The sequence below is a fragment of the Seriola lalandi genome, unplaced genomic scaffold (genome assembly GCF_002814215.2).
Source record: "Seriola lalandi dorsalis isolate HSWRI2012SDOR001 ecotype SW California unplaced genomic scaffold, Sedor1 jcf7180002054686, whole genome shotgun sequence".
Taxonomy (NCBI): domain Eukaryota; kingdom Metazoa; phylum Chordata; class Actinopteri; order Carangiformes; family Carangidae; genus Seriola; species Seriola lalandi.
Window position 1 is genome coordinate 525,541 of NW_019525239.1, and position 21,977 is coordinate 547,517.

A 21,977-nucleotide genomic window follows, 5' to 3' on the forward strand; every position below is an offset into this window, starting at 1 on the left:
CTCCGTGCGCAGTGCGCTCAGTTTATCAGCATAGTGCGTATTTGGGAACACCGTTGTGCCGACTTGGTTCAGCATTACTTGGCAACGGGGAATGTGGGGCAAGTTGCATTTGTGTCTCCCATAAAAGCAGCTTCACTTGAAATGCCTTCACTGCGTCATACATATCAGTGATCATGCGGTCACGTCCCTGGAGCTGGAGGTTTAAGGCATTGAGATGAGCTGTTATGTCAGCCAGAAACGCCAACTCGCATTTCCACTTTTCATCCCGCAAAACGGTGGAGTCTTTTCCTTTACTGTCCATGAACTGAAAGATTTCGTTGCTGAGCTCAAAAACTCTGTTGAGAACTTTTCCCCGACTTAGCCAACGCACCTCTGTATGATAAGGAATGTCGGCATACTCTGAATCTATCTCCCGCATAAAGGACTGAAATTGACGGTGATTTAAACCTTTACTTCGGATAAAGTTTACGGTTTGCGTTACAGTGCTCATTACATGGTCCATCTTCAGGACTTTGCCACATAGTGCTTCCTGGTGTATGATGCAGTGATATGCTGTTAACTCACCAGTACAGTTCTCCTCCCGCATCTTTACTCGCATCCTTCGCACTAGTCCACTTTTTTCACCGCACATAGCCGGTGCTCCATCAGTTGTAAGTCCAATAAGTTTGTCCCAGGGCAGTTTCATGTCGGTTACACTTTGACATACGTTTTCAAAAATGTCCTTTCCTGTCGTTGTCCCGTGCATCGATTTAATGTCCAATATTTCCTCTGTAACGTGCAAATTGGAGTCCACCCCACAGATGAAGATGGCTAGCTGTGCAGTGTCAGTCATGTCAGTACTTTCATCCACAGCAAGAGAGTATGCAATAAAGTCTTTGCTTCTTTCACTCAACTGTGTTCTTAAATCAGTGGCCATCTCACAAACTCGATCAGCAACCGTATTTCTACTCAGGTTTAAATTTGCCAGCATCTGCTTTTTGTCTGGACATACGACGTCGCACACCTTGATCATGCGGTTCTTCAGAAATTCTCCCTCGTTGAATGGCCGGGCTGCTTGAGCGATCTCCTTTGCCATGATAAAACTTGCTTTCACAGCAGCTTCACTTTGTGATTTTGCACGGGTAAAAAACATCTGCTGAAATGTCAGCTTCTTTTTTAACTCTTTTACTCTCCGCATCTTCTGCTCTGCATTCAGGTCTTTCAGGTTATCCTGGTGTTTTGTCTCATAGTGCCGTCTTAGATTAAATTCAAAATTCACTTTAAATACAGCCACATTAGCGCCACAAATGAGACAAACGGGTTTACCGGCAATGTCAGTAAACATATACTCAGCCTCCCATCGGTTTTGAAAGGCTCTATTTTCAGAATCAACTTTTCTTTTCGGCATCATGAGGGGCTAGCTTCGCAATAACTTGCAGCAACAGACACTAGACCTGATTAGCGCGGAAAGCGCTCAGCAAGACAGCTGAAGCGCTGCATTATGGGATCTGTAGTTTATGTGTTACCAGCGCTGAATATTGCCGGGCCATTAGTAACAATAATATAAAATGATCAAGCGGGCCGGATATAATTGCAAGCCGGGCCGGATGTGGCCCGCGGGCCTTGAGTTTGACACATATGTGTAACGGGGTGTTGTAGAACCCAATTGCAGCACAACCAAACAGGTGAATAGTTGGTAATGACTTTTATTGAAGAACCAGCAGAGATATTGGACACAGGTGGGTATTGGGGATAGAGGAAGGGGTCCGGGGCTGGAGATGCCGTGTTGCGGAGCAGGTGAGTGGAGCGGGTTGGGGAGGCTCACACACACACAGGGACGAGTTGGTAGGAAGGCCACTGCACTGCTAGGGAGCAGGCTGGAGATGTAGTCGAGGGTGCAGGAGGATCTGAACCAGGTGTGCAGTCAGCGGGGCAGACAAACCAGGAAGGAGCAGGCAAGCAGGTAATTGGAGTCAGACGAAGGATCGGTAAACCAGCAGGGAAGCACTCACGCTGCGACGTCGGAGCTGGAGAACGCCAAACAGCCACAGGGACAGGCAGGCAGGGACCAGAAAGCGCACAGGCAGAACTTGTGGACGGGGACAGAGGGCTGAGGCGTTTACCGGGGCAGAGACGAGGCAGGATGGTCAGGGACGAGCAGAGTGGATAAACGGAAGTCAGTCTGGAGATGAACGCTGGAAAGTCTAGCATAATACTGAGAACAATCCTGGCAAAGAGCAAGTGAAACTCCTGTGAGCTGGTCCAGTCCATCTCCTCAGTCAGGTGGGTGGAGGGGGTCTGGTGGAGGGATCCCTCGTCATCAGATGGCCCCTCCGCGGGGAGATCCACGTCAGAGGGAACAGGCAGGGAGGAGGCGTGGACCGTCGGACGGGGACCCCTAGGTGGTGCTGTATTGACGAGGCGTGCACACCGGAATCTTGATTCAGAGTGTTTTTTATTCATGACCCTTTCCACATATATGAACTAGGATAGCACGACAACCTTGCGCTACTGCCACCTGCTGGTGCAGCGGTATAACATAGCGAACTCATTCCACGTGTACTTGTCATATCAATACCATAGGCGGCGCCAGCACCCGGGCCCACCCATTTTGAACCAGGCCCACCCATTCAAGCCAATCAGAAGAATATGTTTTGGGGATTAAAATGTTCATCCAATTGCCAGCTTTAGCTGAGCTCATGTGAAGCTAACTTCTCAGTCTATCAGCAGCTTTCTATCATATGTGAGGGCCCGCCCCCAGGCAGCATCATCAGCATGTGACCCAATGAAATGAATGAGTTAGTTTGCGCGCAAACAGTCAGGAAGAAAGAAATGTGTAACGTTACAGGTAAAGAGAAAAAAGAGAAAGGAGCTTAAGATGGCGAAACAGAGCAGCTTACTTGTTTTCTTAACAAAAGACGCCGTGTTGAGCAGGAGGAAACTCCACTTGATTTAAATGTGAGTGCTAGTTTAAAGGCCAGCCCAGCCGTCCGGCCCCGCTCCCAAAGCAACACTAATCCTCCTCCCCCTCCTCCTTAATCCATCCCCTCACAGTCATGTCAGCAAGGGAAAGAGAAAGGCAAGTAATGTTAACAGCAGTGTCTCTGTCTGTTTGTCTGTCTGCACGTTTTCTGGGGGGAACACTATTGGCAGCAGCAGACAAAGGTAACATATGATGGCGTTATGTGTTATAGGAGGCAGGGTTCAGCAGCAGCCTAGCACATCGCAAGTTCCCTGACCCAGAGACATGTCACAAGCGCCATTTCCATGTCTCTCTCTCTCTCTCTCTCTCTCTCTCTCTCTCTTCTGTTCGATCTGAGTACCGGTATGTTGTAACATTGTAGCTTGGTTGGTTAAATAAATGGAGAGAGACAAAACCTCCAAAGATAAATTTCTTGTTTGTATATGTTTTGTGTAGTCAATAAGAGAGAGAAATGAAGTCTGCTGAGTTATAGGTCTTTGTCCAGTTCAGCACTGAGCCGAGGACAGTGACACAGGAGCCACTCAGGTGAAGAGTCATGGATGCTGTTGCATTTGGTTGTTTTGTCACATTTGGTTGTTTTGTCACGTTCGATTGTGTTGGGTCTGAGCTCTACCTCATGAGCTGGACACCAAATATCTTGGATTTCGGTTGTTTATCAATTTATTGATCATATAATAAATTAAGAAAATATAAATATTAAAAATATTAATATTAAATAATAATAATAATAACTTTAAAATTAATTAAAGTCCACGGGGCACCAGCCTAAACTAATAGGCAAAATAGCCAATATGGTTTTAGTCTCAGTTTATTACCATTAATCTGGAACTGTGATTAAGCTTACTAACTATAACCAAATTACCATATCAACAGTAAGTTAAAGTTGAAGGATTGAAATTCTACCAAGTAGAGGTTGGCAATATTCACGCTCCTGGGTACCGATGAAAGAGCGACATTGTAGATGGTTTGAAAGGGGAGTCAAGGAAGCCATCTATGTAAAAGTGGAGAGGCCATCGCTAAACAGGGGAGGGGGTCTGCGACACCATCTATCCCCCATCTACAATGTCGCCCTTTCATCGGTACCAACCGGTCAACAACATAACCTCAGACGGCTCTCAACGATCGTCATCCACCAGGGGCTCACCTGACCCTAACGACTGTCGTTCACACGGGATAACAACAGGGTCACTGACCCTAACGACAGTCGTCCACATGAGACCACAACAATGGTCAGGTGAAACCAGTACTTTCATAGGTACTTTGGTGGACCCACCCACAAGAGGTTAAATACCTGGGTCCTACTCCACTTTCTTGGTCAGACTAGTGCGGACTAGAGAGACCAATACATAAGAACTGATGAAGCCGCTTGGATAAGAGGCGAAACGTCTTCCACAGACAAATATAAGTCAAGTTGCCTTCGATTTAATTTGAGAAAGAGATTACATTGCAAGATAAGTTAGCACTACACACTCCCTTTGTAGGTATAGGCTTGTCATCATAAGTTCTTAGATTTACCTTTTTATCACGAACCATGGGCTTTTTTCTCAGTCTGTAATAGTCTTCCATTGGCAGGATATTCACCTGCACCCTTGTGTCAGGTTTCAGTGAAACATCCGTGCCATTCACATCCACATGTGCTATCCATTCGTCCTCTGTAGTGCTCTAAGCATCCTCGACCAGATCGACGTAGACTGGAGGCCCCTCTTTCTCTTTGAGACTGACGTCATCTACGAGCTTGACTGTATCCACGAAGAACGGTGTCTCATCCTCAGCACTGCTGTTGTCACCTTTGTTCTCCACAAGCTGCACTTTCTTTGTGAAGCAACATTTGGCAAAGTGATTTTTACCTCCACACTTCCTGCAGTCCTTCCCGAAAGCCGGTGTGTCTGTTGCCACACCGATCGCAGCCCGCACTCTCTTGTTGTTTAGGCGCTTTTCTGTAGACTTGACATTGCTTTTTCTCTCTTCTTTCAGCCGCACAGCATCCACCTCAGCTGTTTCGGCCATGGCGCCATTGTCAAAAGTCTTAATTTGCATCCTCGTGCTTTCAAACATTTGGCAAATCTTTTTTGCCTTCTCTAACGTGAGGTGAACGTGAATCCTCACGTTCTTGTCCCTTACTCCAATCACTATCTGATCTGTGATCAGGGATTCACACAATGTCCCAAAGTTACACGAACGACTTTTTAGCCGTAAGTCCGTGACATACTGTTCAATTGACTCTGACTCCTTTTGGAGACGACTTCTGAAAACATACCTTTCATAGGTCACGTTTTTCCTCGGTGTGCAGTACTGGTCAAATTTCGTTGTTACTGCCTCGTACTTCTGCCTCTAACCCTCTGCATCCACAAAAGCAAACATGCTGTACACATCTAATGCGGCACGTCCTGCTACAGTTAGCAGCAATGCTATTTTCCACTTTTCTTCATTGTCTTTCAGACCGATAGCAAGAGTATACAGTTCAAAACTTTGCTTGAAAGCTTTCCAGTTCCCATCAACATTTCCAGTCAAGTTTAACTCGTCTGGCTGACGAAGGGAGTTCATTATTCATCACTTGTAGTCAATTTTTCTCCTGGAACCATGTATTGACGAGGCATGCACACCGGAGTCTTGATTCAGAGTGTTTTTTATTCATGACCCTTTCCACATATATGAGGGGTCAGGGTCGACGATGTGGCGAGAAGGAATCCAGGACCTCTCCTCCAGACCGTAGCCCTCCTAATCGAAAATGTACCGGAGCCCCCTTCCACGACGACAGGAAAGGACCAGGTGCAGAACTGAAAAAACTGGTCAATGAGGCAAGGAGGAGGAGGCGGGGCCGCCGGTGACAGAGGGCTTTCGTTGACCAGCTTCACTTTGGACACGTCGAAGGTGGGATGGACGCATGGTGCGTGGAAGCCTCAGTCTCACCGCTGTCGGACTGATGACCTTCTGGGTGGGGAATGGGCTGATGAACCTGGGAGCCAGTTTTTTTGGATTCCATCCGGAGGGGTCCATATTCAAGATTTTACATCATGGTAACAACTGGAATCTGTTGTATTAGTTGAATTTGGGTTTTCAATGCTCCAACTGTCTAACACATTTTGTTTTCTGTTTCTGTGATTTTTTTTTTGTATTTTACATATCTTCCAGGACAAGATGCTGTTCAAGAGTCCAGAAGAGTGCTGAAGAAAGGGTGGTCTAAGGCTGAGGTTGCTGCAGTAATGTGGCATTTCAGAGATAAATTAGAGTTCAGTGAAGTTTGCAAAAAAACAAACCACAGGGACCCATGTTTCCAAATCCATGTTTTTTTTTTAAATTATTATTATTTTATATATATATATATATATATTTTTTTTTCCTTTCTTTTTTGGGGGGTGGGGGGATTCTTATTTTTTTGTTTTTGTTTTTATTTTTTTATGTACATTGTAGTTATGTTGGGGATTAATTGTACTTATTATTATGCTTTTCTTTTTACATTTGTTTTTATTGACATATATGCATATTTATATACAAGTAAATATGTTTGTTTTTTTGTAGGTTAATACCTATAGTATTATATGCAGTGAACACACAGAGAAACAGGCAACTTTCATGAGAAAAACCACAAAGGTAAATGAGAGCCCTTAAAGCTAGCTACCACGTTGCTGAACTTGTAGAAAAGTCGCACACTGTGGCAGAGACATAAATATTTCCCGCCTGCAAAACCATTGTAAATGAGATGCTCTGACCTGAAGCGGCTAAAGAAATAGTCAAAGTCCCTCTCTCAGGTAACACAATTTCCAGACGTATTGATGACATGTCTGCAGACATCGAAAGTGTGGTTTTGGAAAAGATCCATATCAGTAAGAAATTTGCATTGCAACTTGATGAGTCTACTGATATTAGTGGACATGCTCAACTCTTGGCCAATTTGCGTTTTGTGGATGGAGACGCAATCAGAGAAAAGAGCCTGTGTATATTCTCATTTGTCCAGGTCATAGTATCCTAAAGGAGTTTTTTTAAATCGAAAACAACTGGACTAGGTTATTTGTCTGGGAAGACGTTTCACCTCTCAGGGCTAGGACTGGTCCAGGACCAGGTCAGATGCGTACACGAACTGATGAAGCCTCTTGGATGAGAGGTGAAACGTCTTCCCAGACAAATAACCTAGTCCAGTTGTTTTCGATTTAAAAAACCCCTTTAGAATCAGAGAAAACTTCCTTTTTTGCAAGGCATTGCCAGAAAAAACAACAGGAGGGGAAATTTTTCAGGTCACATCAGAATATCTTGAACAAGAAGGACTTAAGTGGGAAAACTACACGAGTGTCTGCACTGATGGAGCTGCAGCCATGGTCAGCCGCACCAAAGGCTTTGTAAGCAGAGTGATGGAAAGAAACCCAGATGTGATTGTTACGCACTGTTTTTTACACCATGAGGCCCTCGTAGCCAAGACTTTACCAGCAGACCTAGTTCCTTTCCACGACACATCTGTGTGAGGTGAGCTTTTCAAGCCTGACTGCTATAAAAACTAAAAGCAGAGAGAGACTGAGAGCTGTTGAGGAAGAGCTTCGTATGTGTCTCTCTTCGATTCCTGCCAGGATATCAGCTCTGTGTTCATCCAAACAGGTTTCACACTGAGCGAGTAGAAATATGAACGATTATAAAATACTTTTTCTTTGTGTTTATTTGATTCCTATTCAAGACACTTTGATGAAAACGACTTTATATTGTCAATATAGGCTACAGAGTTTCATTTTTCAACATTTTCTGCTGGTGGTGTGCCTCGTGATTTTTTCAATGAAAAAAATGTGCCTTGGCTCAGAAAAGGTTGAAAAACACTGAGCTAGAGGGCTGCCTGCAGAGAAGTATCCAGTCTTCCCTCAATGATGCAGCGTACGCAACGCTGACATGGTTGTCTTTGTTGGAAAGAGTGAAATAAGTATTTTAAAGTAAGATTCAGATAAGTTAAAACTGAACGGGTGTATCGCCAGAGAGAGAGAAAACTACTGCAAGCTGCAGGGTCGCTGTGGAAAGAGGAGCGCATGAGATACTCTGGCGGGTGTTTTCTTCTAATTATCGGAGTATCCTGGTGAGTTAGCGTCAATGGTTTGCTGCAAAAATAATTTACTGGTGTGTTGTTTTACCTTGGAATGCATCAGTGCCGCATTGCGGCCTAGCGCTAAGCTAACTGTAGTGTAATGTCACTAGTTGCTGCTGTAGCCTGAGATAACACATGGGACAGTTGTGTTTAATTGGAATGTGTTTAAACCGATGTGTGTATTATAAAATATAAATTGACTAGATATGTGGGTTTATTTGAAAAGTGTGTGTATATAAAAGATAATTTACTTCACATGGTTATTATAGTTAAAGTTTAATTCTGTGTTTATGCAAATTTAATTCTGGTAAACTCTAAAACAATGGATAGTGAAAACCAGAAAATACAGACTGTGTTTTAACTGTTCTACACACTTGTGTGTAGGCTGGTTTTTATTGAGGGACGATTCTATCTGTGACATCGTGGAGCTGCTTCGTCTTCTGGTCCAGATCGCCATCACTGTTGTGGATGCCTTCATCCTGTCAGGACGCTGACAAGTGTGGGTTGTGCCAGTCCAGGGGACGGTAGGGACCAAATCAAAGGAACTCAAACTGAGGAGAATTATTCTATTTTCTTTGGTACTTTTTTCCACTGAGATCTCAGGTCATTTTTTTGTTCTTGAAGCCAAGAGAATTAAAGGGGAAAAACTAAAATGGACAATTGAACTGATAACTGCAACATAAGTGTATTTTGGTCCACTTGTGGATACATTTAATTTGTGTATGAAGCACTGAGAATTGAATATTCCTTTATTTTCTAACCACTACGAATTGTGGTGAACTATTTATTTGTGTTTATCCTATCTTTATGGTATTTTGAGTTAAAGATTTGGGGAAGGGGAAGGTGATGTGCAGGTTACATGTGCGTGCATGTATGTGTGTGACTGGCATTGCTCTCTCATACATATTTGAAGAAAGTTTAATATCAAAACATCAAAACATTTGGAGTTTAAGTCGTGAAGCTCACGTGAAAAGGTTTAAATTCATTCGTGACAATGTTGAAGTGACTGACTGACTGCATGTTTCAACACGTGAACAAGGTTTTGATTGAGGCTTTTGCACTGGTGATTTAGTGTTGGGAGAAATGCATGAACTGTTTTGAGAACTGCATTAAGAGTTGTGAGAATGATGTTTCTGATGAGTGTATTGCATCAAAATGATTATGAAAAACTGTAGTTAAGTGCCTAATAAATGGCTTTTTGTCCAAGGGATGCCTTATGTTGAAATAACTCTATTTATTCAAAGTTAATGCTACTTAATTCAGGAATTTATTAAACAAATTTCTGTCTGGCTCTGAATGCATCCTGGACATCAGTAACATGATACAAGCCGTCAGATTCACCCAGGAAACAGGTTGGACCCCATGCTGGGGTGTCGCATGTCCCTGCTCCTTTTCCAATCAGTCCTGCTGTTGTTCAATAATAAAGGAGACCAGACAAAGTGCAGCAGGACAGTCCATGTGATTTTACAGCCACTATGGAAGTTCTGTTTTTAACTTGACCTGCACTGTTGTCACATCACTGATCCACCACAAACAGTAAATTAAGTATATTCTTATAGTACATTTTGAATGGCGGCTTACTCAAAATCAGTAACTATACCACCCAGCTGTTAAATAAACATCCTAGACAGGTGACACATGAACAGCAATATTAGAAAGTCAGATTCAGGGATTAAGATGAACACAGAAAATGGGCAGCAGCAGCAGCCGTGACACTGACATGTTTGTAATATTGTGTTAACACTATTTCGTTGCTGTCTATAGGACTACACCAATTTTGATGAGCTGATGATATGTTTCGTATGTAGAATATGAATCTGCAGAGTAACTACAGTTGTCAGATAAATGTCTCTATCTGAAGTGTAGTTGAAATAAAGGACAATTGAACATAAGTATAGTGCTTGAATAAATGCACTGTTACATTACAGTTACATCATAGATAAAAGGTTCCTTATCTGAAAGTGGTTATACATGTTACTGACCTGCTGTTTGTCGCGGGTCACCCTGTGGTCTACAACACTCTGACGCCGCCTGGCCTCCCAGTGCATCGCAGACATCCTGCTGTGCAGCAGCTGGAGGAGATGTTAACAAGTCACAGTAATGTTCCCTATGGGGTGATCTGACAATGCACAAAAATGCACGGTAAGTCACAATATAATTGCGTAATGGGAAGTGTAGGATTGTTAAGTATGTTAATTCATCGTAGTGCATTCATTCCATATCACAGTTACCATAATTAGTAGTTTCCCACTTGTAAACAGTGTTCATGTCACAATCCAAGTCCTAATTTCAACATACCTGAATGCTACAGCACTTGGCACTAAATATAGACATCTCACATCAGACAGAGTCTGTAGTTTTTGATGTAAACTTACTTAAATGAAAGATTTTGGCACTTGAATGTAATTTCAATTATTTTATTTCAAATTGAATTTCCTGAAGCACTGAGCCTGAAGAACAGAAATGTGTAACTGTCTAAATTGTTACGATGCTCTTAACTTTCAATAAACAAAAATAATATGTTTTCTTTTTATTTGCTTGATTCAAGTTGGCATTATAGGCTGGTATTGTTTTGTGTGCTGAAATGAAGTGGAAATCACACACGGCTTAAACCTGGAGCACGAGTGCAACACCCTATCTGCCACAGAAGGCATGGTGTTAAATTACTGTTTAATATTTACAACTCAAAGCTTAGTTTACAGCTTCATCAAGAGCAGAATGTGGTTACAATTACAAGATATTCTGTCCTGACACAAAAACAGCATGCAAATGTACGCTCATACACTCTGTTAAACTGTATGTGTTTGATCTGACAGTAGAGTAACCTGATACATCCTGATTCCCAACCACTGCCATCACTTTCATTACTTATTTCCTTTGTGTATTCACCGACACATACTGTACCTATCACAGCTAATTGCTAGTTTGACCCAGTTTGTTAATGTAATAACCTACTATAGAAATCAAAGACTGACTAATAGCCAATCCTATCTTCTTAGAAAACTTTAAAACATCAGAAATCCAAGTCTCTGATCATTTGTGTACCAGAATATATTTTTTTATAAATCATTTCCTGAAGATATGACGTCACACAGCTGCACTGTATTTTCTTCCTGGATATTACTTTCTTTCGTACAACAAAAGATCTTTCTTGTCTTATTCAACATGATATAACAAATGATTCACATTCAATAACAGTGTTTACTCACCGGTCTTGTGCCCTGGAGAGAAGGCAGCCTGGTGGAGGAGTGGTGAAGGCTGAGGCGTCCGTCTCCTCGCTCCTGTCTCTCACCTTGTTAAGTGTAGTTTGCAGGCAACATGCTCTCCTAGGCTGAGAGAGAAACAGAGAGATAGAGTAGGACAGTCTCCCTGTGTGATTGTGTGTCATACAGTAACTAATGAACCTTCACCGAAGTAGGGGACATTTGTGACATTTCTCTCTGTTTCTTTTAAGCCAGTGCTTTCAAAATTTAATACCACACACACAAACACACATGTTCAGTTGTTGAAGCTGGTGAACATTTGAACATTTTGTTCAGTTTTATTATTATGCTCAAATGTCTTCTCACTACTATGACTATGACACAAACACACACACACACACACACACACAAACAAACTTAAAAAGTTGTTTAAGTGTTAAATAGTAAATCTTTCATTATCTCGTTTTTGTCATAATCTCCATGTCATACTGTCACATTTCAGCCCAGAGTATGTTACAATTAACCCGGGCTATGTGGTGAACTGTAACATGTCATTCCTTGTGTTTGAGACTAAACCAGAGACATTTTCTGTTTTTTTTGCAGAGATAAAACCCACATCATTTAATAACAGACACATGTAACTAGTTAGCATAATAATAAAACTGAACAAAATGTTCAAATGTTCACCAGCTTCAACAATTGAACATTTGTGTTTGTCTGTGTGTGTGTGTGTGTGTGTGCGTGTGTGTGTGTGTGTGTGTCTGTGTGTCTGTGTGTATTGTCATTACAACTAACCCAGACTCTTGTAGCCATGAACTAGCTTACCTTACAGCTAACAACTAAAACATTACCACTGACATCTAACTTGATAAATATCTACATAGACTCAGTAAAGATGATTTAAGTTTGAAGAGTTTAACTACAGAGCACACAGCGCTGATACAAAAATAAATGAAGTAAAAAAAATACTCTCTTACCACAAAATGGGCTTCAATTGGCAAGCTCAGAGTGAACAGAGTCAGGTCTGCTCCCTCAGACCTGAAAATCAAACACTGATCACCTTACTGAGAGGAAAACACACGTGTGTTTTCACTGTTTGCACTGGCCACAGAGAATCACACATTGAACAAAGCAGCATGTTGTAGCCCAGCACTGAGGTCATTCTTGCTCTGCTGAACTCCTTAGTTTGTTGCAGCGCTATGTGACATGCTGACATCAGTGTGGTGTCCCACCTCAGTTTCTGTTACTGGTAGTGTATATTGCTGCTCTGTCTGAACACAGTTAAACTTGCTGTTTTTTTTTCTTGTTGTTATCACAGTCTAACTCCCTGCTGTACAGTTAAACTTACACTAGTTCTGCTCCAGCACTTAGGAGTTCCCTGCTTTGCGGGAACTGATATATCTGGTAACCTAAAGATGTTCTTTCATTTTAGCTCTCTCATTTAAGTGCATGAAGGTCTTGTGCCTGTCATGGTCCGCTCATGGCTCTGATAAACTGTTTTCATGAGTTGTCAATGTCAGATGAGAAATGCATCAACACAATGAGAAAACGTCTTTGGTAGTGAACTATGTGTGGATACAAACGAAGCTTGGGCAAATACAATGAGAAAGAATAGTGTGAGGAAATAATGAACTTAGGAGTTATGAGAATGATGTTTCTGATGTGAGAACTGCATCAAAGTGATTGAGAAAAACTGTGACTCCTCAAATTTTCCCTTTACAGTGATCATCCATTATAGCTGCTGTTCCTGCTGCTGACAATAGAGTGTGCTACTACCCTTTACACTGATTGATGTCATTGCTTACTGCTCTAGGATCAGGTTTGCAATTCACTCAAGTTTTCCCTTGTCAGGTTGGTTTCTGGATCAGTTTCTTTCCAAACTTCAGACATTCTGCTGTTGAGAAATGATAATTACTGGGACAATTGTTGATGAAGGCTGGGACATGTGGTTCAAAGCTCTGGAAAATGCTAAGTGAACATTGAGTTGTCAAGGTACTGTTGCCCAAGGTCAAAAATTAACCTGAATGCTCATGCAGTTATGCTTTTTTTTAATGGTTTAATTTGGATGGACCTGTGCTCCAAGACCAGGGCTGTATATGATATTTTTTAAATATTTTAAAAGTACATAACTTTAAAACAAACAAACAAACAAACAGGGATGTTGCAATGACATGGTTAACATCTTAACTCCCCTAGGCCAATAGGATGCCCCCCTGTTTGATACTGATGCCAATGGAATACCATAGTTCTAGGACCAAAATCTTTTGATGCTTACTTGCAGGTATATGAACACACTTTCTATGAAACCTGTCTCTCCATTTAAAGAAAATGCAAAAGTTTTCAAATGCATCATTGTCTGGGGCTAAGATTCAAACTGACGGCAGACCCTCTGTAGGTTGTTTCCAGAAAACATGAGACAGAGACAGTGTGCGGGATGCTGTGATAATATTTTCTTCCTCTGCTGGTCACAGCTGATAACAGCCTTTTTTACAGCCTGTCTCACACACACATTCCACATGCATCTGAAGATTCCCTGATACAATCAGTGTCACAGTGACCCCTGCCAATAATCTCACAGCTGTGTCGTCCTATTCAAATCAGGGCATTTATAGCTGCATCCTGTCTGAGTTTCCAGAGCAGGATCAAACAGCCACAATGAATAATATCAAATGTTCATGTCATCCACGTTTTATCCAACTGACTGTCAGGATTATTTTCTGTGTCCTCTCAAAACCCCTCTACTCATGTTACAGGCCACCACAGGCCCCACCATATTTTCTCAACAAGCAGTCAGTCAGCCTGGCTCCAGTCAGCCTGTCACAAACCACCTCTGCTCAGCGAATCAATAGGTCATCACTTGTTTCAGACACACACACACAGACACACATCCCCCACCACAGGCAAATTTGCACCCACCCACATTGTTATCATAATGAGTACCAGGTATCAAGGAAAGAACTACGTGGGCCATTATCATGCAAATCGCTACACCCATTATATCATAGGTAGCTCATACTGACCCATGATGACCTGTTAGCACTCTGAGCCTGCATTCATTGCTCTGTTTGTGAAAACACAACCCTTCCCATTCATTTGAATGGGGGAAGTGTGTTGGTACACAGCAGGAGGTTCTGCAGTTCCTCTTTAGGGACTGCATGAAAATGACAGACAGCTGACTTCATGACATCATATCTGGGCGAGCCTCTGCTTCATTACACACGAAAGACAGTCAGTGATCCAGCGAACTACCCAAACTGATGTTGAAATCAATGAGGATTCTCAGGAGAATATGTGTCTTCACTGAATTACAGTTACTATCGCTTTGATGCAATTCACTCATTAGAAACATCATTCTCACAACTCTTTATGCAGTTCTCAAAACAGTTCATGCATTTCTCCCAACACTAAATCACCAAATGTTCAGACACAACACTGTACTGCAGTAACAACAGTAACATGTTGGAAAAAATGACTATATTCTGTTTCAATATTGCCTTGGTGTTTATTGTACTGTGACCATTTCAACCTCTCAACAGATCACTGTCACTTTAGAACACTGTATGGAAATGTATATAAAAGCCCTCTGTTAGAGCTTTAGATTTAGAACATGGTGTATCCAAAACATTACTATACTGAAAAAGATTTTTGGCATTTGAAGCAAATACTTGATTTTCAGATGTTTTTACTGTATGATATTTTCAATGCAGTGTTTTCAATTAACAAAAAACTCCAAAAACTTGTTTTTGCTTTGTCATTGTGGAGTATTGTGTGTGTAATGAATTGAATCCATTTTAAGATGAGTCTGAAACATAACAAAATGTGGAAAACTTGAAAGTGTCTCAAAACTTTCCGTATGCACTGTAGTTTAGAAAATGTGTGATAGGAGGAAAACATGGAACTATTCATTGGAAAATAGACAAAGAGAAATATAATATAAAATATGCAATCAAACTTAGAACATAGCATCAATTATAGTACAGTAAATTCACACCATATACAGTAGATAAATATATATATACACAGTATATGTGTGTGTGTGTGTGTGTGTGTGTGTGTGTGTGTGTGTGAGACTTGCCTTGCTCTCTCATACATATTTGAATAAAGTTTAAAGTCATCTGATTGAAAACACTGATGCTGCAGGACGGTATCAAAGTGAGTGAGAGGTCTGTCGTTGTATCTGACGGAGGAACAAACTGTTTTCATGAGTTGTCAGAGTCAGATGAGAAATGCATCAACACAATGAGAAAACGTCTTTAGTAGTGAACTATGTGTTGATACAAAAGAAGCTTGTACAAATACAATGAGAAATACTAATGTGTGTGAGGAAATGATGAACTGTTTTGAGAACTGCATTAAGAGAGGTGAGAATGATGGTTAATGGTTTGTGATGTGAGAACTGCATCAAAGTGATTGAGAAAAACTGTAATAATTCTGTTCTCCCTACAAACACAGCAAAAGCCAATCAAATTCAGCAACAGGGGCTGGTTACACAAAGATATATTGGACTGGTCTCTAGTATTGGTGCAGTCTTCATTTTGGATATAGTATATCCAAATGTATGATGTTAGTCAGACTGTTTGAGAAAAATAAAGACTGAATAATTTTAAGCCAAAAAAAACATTAGACAACTTACCTGCAGGGGCTGGTTTCACAAAGACAGAGTTTGACTGTGGCTTAGATATAACAAATAGTCAGACTTCAGTCTGAGTCCATTGCACATAGCAGTTTAGTTCTTGACTATCTTAGGCCAGACTGTGGGACAATAAATAAAAGGCAATACAAAGAATCAAGCCAACCAAGTTTTACTACGGGAATTCAGCGAAAAGTGAAACAATAAAAAGAAAATTATGACTTGGAAAAAAAATCGCTGCGGCTTCTAAAAACTCTTTCCCTTCTCATTGCTCTCTTAAGCCAGACTTTGGTACAATGAATTCTGGGTAAAGTAAAACCTTTTTCAAATTAAAAGAACGGCTGACTGTTGAACTGCATCCAAGTGCTCAGCTTCATTAACCCCAGCAGAAAATGTTTGTCTTTTGGTAGAATTCAACAGTTACAAGGAATGTGAAGAGTAAAAAAAATTTTAATGAGTCAGATTTTTTGGTCCCTAAAAACTCTTTCCCTTGTCATTGCTCTCTCCATAACAATGTTAGCAAACCACACATTATGAGCAATGTTTTCCTGATTTTTTTTTTTGTTGTTGGGTGCTACTCCTCAGCCAGGAGTCACTGATTGTTACCATGGCAACATTGGTCTTAGGCCTGAGATAGCCGAAGAGAAATGAGTCAGTCTTTATTTTTGTTAAACGGCCTGACTTGTATTAGACTAATCTATGAGCCAAGTTAAGCCTGACCTAACACTACAGACCAGTCTGAAATATGGTCTTAGGCCTGATTAGGACCGGTGTCATAGCACAACATTTTCTGCTGGCGTAAATGGAGCTGATTGGTTGAATGTGGTTCCTCAGTCGGCCATTTGTCTTTATTTACCCTGAATTCATTGTACCACATTTTGTGCTTGAATGTGGCATTGTTACATAATTAAAGGAGTCTGAAAATGAACATGAGTAACTCACAGGGAAATGACAGTAACATGACCTGATGCTGAGTTTTGGACCGCTTTCTCCTCCATTGTCCAGTCCTGTCTCTCTCAGTCCCTCCCGCCGATACTACGTCAGTAGTGGGGGTTGGTCGTGCTCTCACCGGGCGCTGCCGCCCTACTGCCTTTAGTCTTTGTAGAATAACAGCCGGAGTCATACGGCTCTGTACGAGTCTGTCGGGATTATTATTATTTTTCACATTAAAATTCTGTTATTATTAGAAACTTCGTCGCACGTGAACAATGTTGAGTAGTTTAAGGAGCGCGGGAACACCGACAGGTGAGATGGATTAATCATTTTAAACCAAAGTGAAAAAAACCTACGTTTGTTGACTTTGTTGTAGCGCGGAACCAGAGAAGGTTCCTCCGCGAGGCATGAGATCAGAGAGAAGGACTAGTTTTTGTCGATTCAACTCCATAACTACATTAAAACTTGATCCCACATGTGTGGAAGCATGTGTTTTTTGCTTTTGTTGGTATTATGTTATTTTGCTACTTGTATTTAAGGTAATCACGTTTTTGTGCATGTATTTAACCAAGGTTTTATAAACAGGACCTGGTCCCAGTTTGGGTAAGAGGCTCCCATTAGACAGAACAGGCGCTGCAGGATTTCACTCTGTGATCCCTGTTTTTCCAGTTGTGTGTAGGAGACAGCTAGAACCAGAACCAGAACCAGAGAACACTGCTGATATTGCCTCCTGCCCCGCAGCCGCTCATCATTCACTGCAGTCAGGACAAAAGCATAGCTACCAGCAGTTCACAACAACAGCTCCAGTCAAGCATATCATTCCATAGTGTTTCAGCCTTTTAAATGATTGTTGCTCTGAATTTATAAAAGAGGACAACCTAAATCAATTTTTTAGAAATAAAAAAAAAAAGCAGTTTGGATCAATCTCTTCCTCTGTGGTGTGGCAGTGGACTGGAGCTGCAGTAAGTTGGCTGGGTTTCTGACAGCCCAGTGCTTTGTTAATACTGCTGACTCATGCTTTCCTCTTTTATCTCCAGTTCCTCAGTGACTGCGGCCGACTGGCTGTCCCCCAGGATCCTCCCACACCAGACTTTGAAGTGAGGCCAGGAGTGTGAACTGCTCTCCAGCTGAAAGGACTCCTCCCTGCCCCTCTTCAGAGCCTGTCCTGACCCTGACACACATGTTTTTGGCTGCCAAGGACACACAGGGACCCAGGAGAACAGGAATTGTGGGATTTTAAAGGACCATCCACCAAACGCAATAATCTGGTCCTTTACATCTTTAGAGGGATCGCTCTACCTTATTGGACCTAAACATGGGGAATCATTTCACAGAAATTGCCCCCAACACCCCTTTCCTCCCCGGCTTCCAGTCATTGCATGTAGTGGTGATTGGTTTGGACTCTGCAGGGAAAACTTCTCTCCTCTACAGACTCAAGCTGCAGGAGTTTGTGGAGACAATCCCCACCAAGGGATTTAACATGGAGCGGATTAAAGTAGCCATGGGGAACATCAAAACAAACACCACCACGTTCCAGGTGTGGGACGTTGGTGGTCAGGAGAAACTGAGGCCCCTCTGGAAGTCGTACACCAGGAGGACGGATGGGCTGGTGTTCGTGGTGGATGCAGCTGAGACAGAGCGCATGGAGGAGGCCAAGGTGGAGCTCCACAGGATCACTCGGTCAGCAGAGAACCAGGGGGTGCCCATACTGGTTTTGGCAAACAAACAGGACCAGGATGGAGCCATGTCAGCTTCAGAGGTAATAATTGTAACACGAACTGTTTGGTATTGCGGTGATGAGCATTTTCATTACTTTCTGATCCTTTACAAGTAGTTAGTTTTACGTAGGTCTAGGTGTCATGCAGTACTATGGGTTTTGTAGAGATATGGGGAGGAAAGTATCACATCAGCATCTGAACCAAAACCCAAGCACTGAAAAATTCATACAATACTCCAAACAGTCCAAACACTGAATTGCAGAATATCAAGAGAAGCGATGGTTGGTTTTATATTATATATTATGGTCTTGGCTATTACCAAGAAAGACCCTAACCAGAGAAGAAAAATCTATAGCTGAACCTGTAGCATTAGAGTTTGATCTCCTGGGTAAAGTTCAAATGATTTTCATCTCCCCATCTCGGTGAAAGTTGACAGATTATGAATTGAATGCTTTGCTCCTAAACCAAAAAAGTACTTTTAAAGATATGATGTAACGCTTTGTATTTGCCAAAGGATTATCTCCTATGGTTGATGATTATGGCACCAGTGACTATGAAAACCATTATATGGAATATTACTGCTTTTCTCCCTCTAGAAACAAAAGAATGATAAATATATTTCTCAGTCCTGAGCTGGCACATGTTTGTGTCTAGGCATGCAACATATAATTGTTTTCTCTATTGTTCAGTCTGCTGATTGGCTCATTAATCCTTTATTCTATATAATATCAGAAAGTGATGAGAAATGTCTATCACAATTTCCCAAAGTCCAAGGCTTGGTTTGTTCAACCAACAGTCCTAAATATCAAAAATCCTAAATATATTCAGTTTACTGTCATGTAAGATCAAAAGTCAATAGTGCAGAATGTTTGGACTAATCTTTAGTCATCTGATAAAATGAAATGGTTAAATCTTGCAGAATTAAGAAAACACATACTTACATTTAAAAAGATGAGCACGTGCTATTGGAAAATTACAAAGCCATTTTCTATCAATGAAACCAGTTCATGTCAGCAGCTAGTCATTCGAACACTGAAGATTTGATCTTCATTGATCATTAGTTTAGAGGGGATCACAGTTGCTTGGATGAGTGTCAGGTTGTGACGGCTTCCTGTCTGGTCTCTGTTTCAGGTGGAGAAGGTGCTGGCCCTCCATGAACTGAGCTCATCCACACTGCACCAAACACAGGGCTGCTCAGCACTGGATGGTCAGGGTCTGCAGCCTGGCCTGGAGAAACTGTATGAAATGATCCTGAAAAGGAAGAAGATGCTCCGACACAGCAAGAAGAAGAGATGAAGGGGCGGCGGGGTCAGAGCAGGGCTTTCTGAATCTCTGCTTGTCTGAGGACCTTCAGTCAAGTCTGTGACACTTGTGCACCGTGGGTGAAACCAGAGGAAGCCAGACAGTCCCTAAGAAATGTTGCAATGTTTCCAACTAATTTCAAACTTTGGCTCTCCTCGTCTGTGCCAACTGTTAACGCTGTCTTTCATCTGTGTGGACAGAGCTGCTTCCTTTAGGATTGTGTCTTGCTCCTGAGCATTCCTTGCTCTCCTCATCTCCGATACTGAAAGGAGCGCAGCGGAGAGACAAACAGCTCCAGGAAAATCAGTGAAATATCTGAGGAACACTCACTCCAACATTGAAGGATATTTTGTACAAACATTTAGTTTAACAGGCCTGAGCCGGGTCCTGGTTCTGGTTCCTCTCACCAAGTTTCAATGTTACACTGTAGTATAAAACTATGTTGCATGATGTTCGCCCAGACACCTGCTCCAAAATATTAAGCAACACTTTTGTTGATCAAAACCAGACTTTTGTAATTATTCTGGATTAGAAACTGCCTAGTGTTAGACTGCTACTGGGACTAAATTGAAGTCCCACCAAAGTGACATTTACAGACTGACGCACTGAGGCTGCTGAGTCCAATCAGGCAACAAGTTAGTTTGTCACTCTTCACCAAAGTGGTTTGTCACAGTCGGGTGTTTTTCAGGGTTGGATGGATGGTTGGTTGGTCAGTTCAAACAAGGAATTGTTTTTACACTGTAAATATTGTTTTGTAAAATCAACAAATGAATAAATTATTGAGCAACTTTGACACTATTTTGTGGAAATTAATTTTTTACCTGAAGAGTTATATTCATCCCACACTGACCTCTGACAGCTGAGAACTTTGCTAACTTGAGTTGTAAGAATGATTTTTGTAACTCAATTTCGAGGCATCAACTACTGCGTTGCCTAGCAAAATAGCATTGGCAGCCACTCTGGAGTATACATCTCCACTTTTCTGCTGTTAATTCTCTAAGAGGTGGCAGCTGTTTGATTTATGGAGTTTCATATTGTGATAGTTTATTCAATTTGGAATTGAAATGATAAGTTGTATGCACAAGCTAAAAAGAGCCTGACTTCAGTTTATTGCTTGCTTTCAGAATGGTTCACACCTGGAAACAACAACGCATATACGCCAGGTAGCAGGCCCGATTCTAGACTGCTTTAATCGGGGGGGCATTAAGAGATCACAGATCACTAACTGCCAGATTTATCCATGAGTGTTCTTTAGGACTGTAAGCTATAGCTGTTTTATGTTATCTAAAATTAAAGTCATAGAATCTAATAATGCATAATGTACCATAATGTATTTAATTTTAAACCCACCTCAAGGACAACTTAATTTTTTTATATCTAATTATCTATTATTATACAGACTGGGATAAAATATCTGCCTTAATACAACATATTTTTCTGGTCTACTAATGAATTTTCTATTTAAATGAGATGCTACAATGTAATTGGAAATGTCATTGTCAGCCACTGCTGCACTGAGTGCTGTCTGGGGGTACAGTGCTTGTGAAACTGGGTTGGGGATCAGGGGTTGAATCGAGCTGAGGAGTAGTACTGTGAGACGACACCATATTCCTGCATCTGTTGACTGCAGCCCTTTAACAGTGGCGTTGGTTTAACAACTAGAAATAGGTGCATGGCAACAGAGAGAGGAATGTGTTGCCACTATGTGGTGTAAAACTGAAGTTAGCTAACAGAAACACACATGCAGCTAACTAGCTAAATCTGAAAGGTGATTGCAAATGATTGACGATAAATAATCATAAAAACCACAGTATGCAAATTGCCAAATAAATCTCTCAGATTTAGAGATCAAATTTCATGGAGTCTCAAACTAAAACCAGGTTATTGTCATGGGAGTCACGTCACTGAGAGCGAGCACAGAAGGCTGGTAACCAGACAGTAGTGATGAAGTGAAACGATAGTGAAGTAACTGCTCTGCCCGCTGTATCTGGTTTTTATATGGCCAGACCAAACAATCAGATAGAAATAATCTTTGATCATTTGAATGTTGCATATTTATAACTGGTCAAATTGACAAGAATAAAATAATATACTTTTTTTAGCTATGGGATGAAGTGGGATGAATTAGTGAGGTAGTCAGGGCATTTGGTGGGGCATTGCCCCCCGTGCC

General features: G+C 41.5%; 1 protein-coding gene and 1 long non-coding RNA gene across 2 annotated transcripts in view; one reads left to right on the plus strand and one right to left on the minus strand.

Moving 5' to 3' along the window:
* LOC147818161 (uncharacterized) overlaps positions 1 to 12,261 on the minus strand; it is a 22,198-nt gene extending 9,937 nt beyond the window's left edge. Inside the window, exons 1-3 of the long non-coding RNA XR_015438256.1 lie at positions 12,202 to 12,261; positions 11,231 to 11,352; positions 10,004 to 10,140 (exon numbers count right to left, since the gene is read on the minus strand). This is a non-coding gene — a long non-coding RNA (uncharacterized LOC147818161). The remainder of the gene's footprint in view (positions 1 to 10,003; positions 10,141 to 11,230; positions 11,353 to 12,201) is intronic.
* A 4,679-nt stretch (positions 12,262 to 16,940) lies between these two features.
* On the plus strand, positions 16,941 to 20,600 carry LOC111667201 (ADP-ribosylation factor-like protein 4D). The gene is made up of 3 exons (XM_023422829.2): positions 16,941 to 17,099; positions 17,825 to 18,546; positions 19,637 to 20,600. Exons 2-3 carry the CDS (start codon positions 18,103 to 18,105, stop codon positions 19,799 to 19,801), a joined length of 609 nt encoding a protein of 202 aa, XP_023278597.1. The 5' UTR covers positions 16,941 to 17,099; positions 17,825 to 18,102; the 3' UTR covers positions 19,802 to 20,600.
* Positions 20,601 to 21,977: the final 1,377 nt, after the last annotated feature.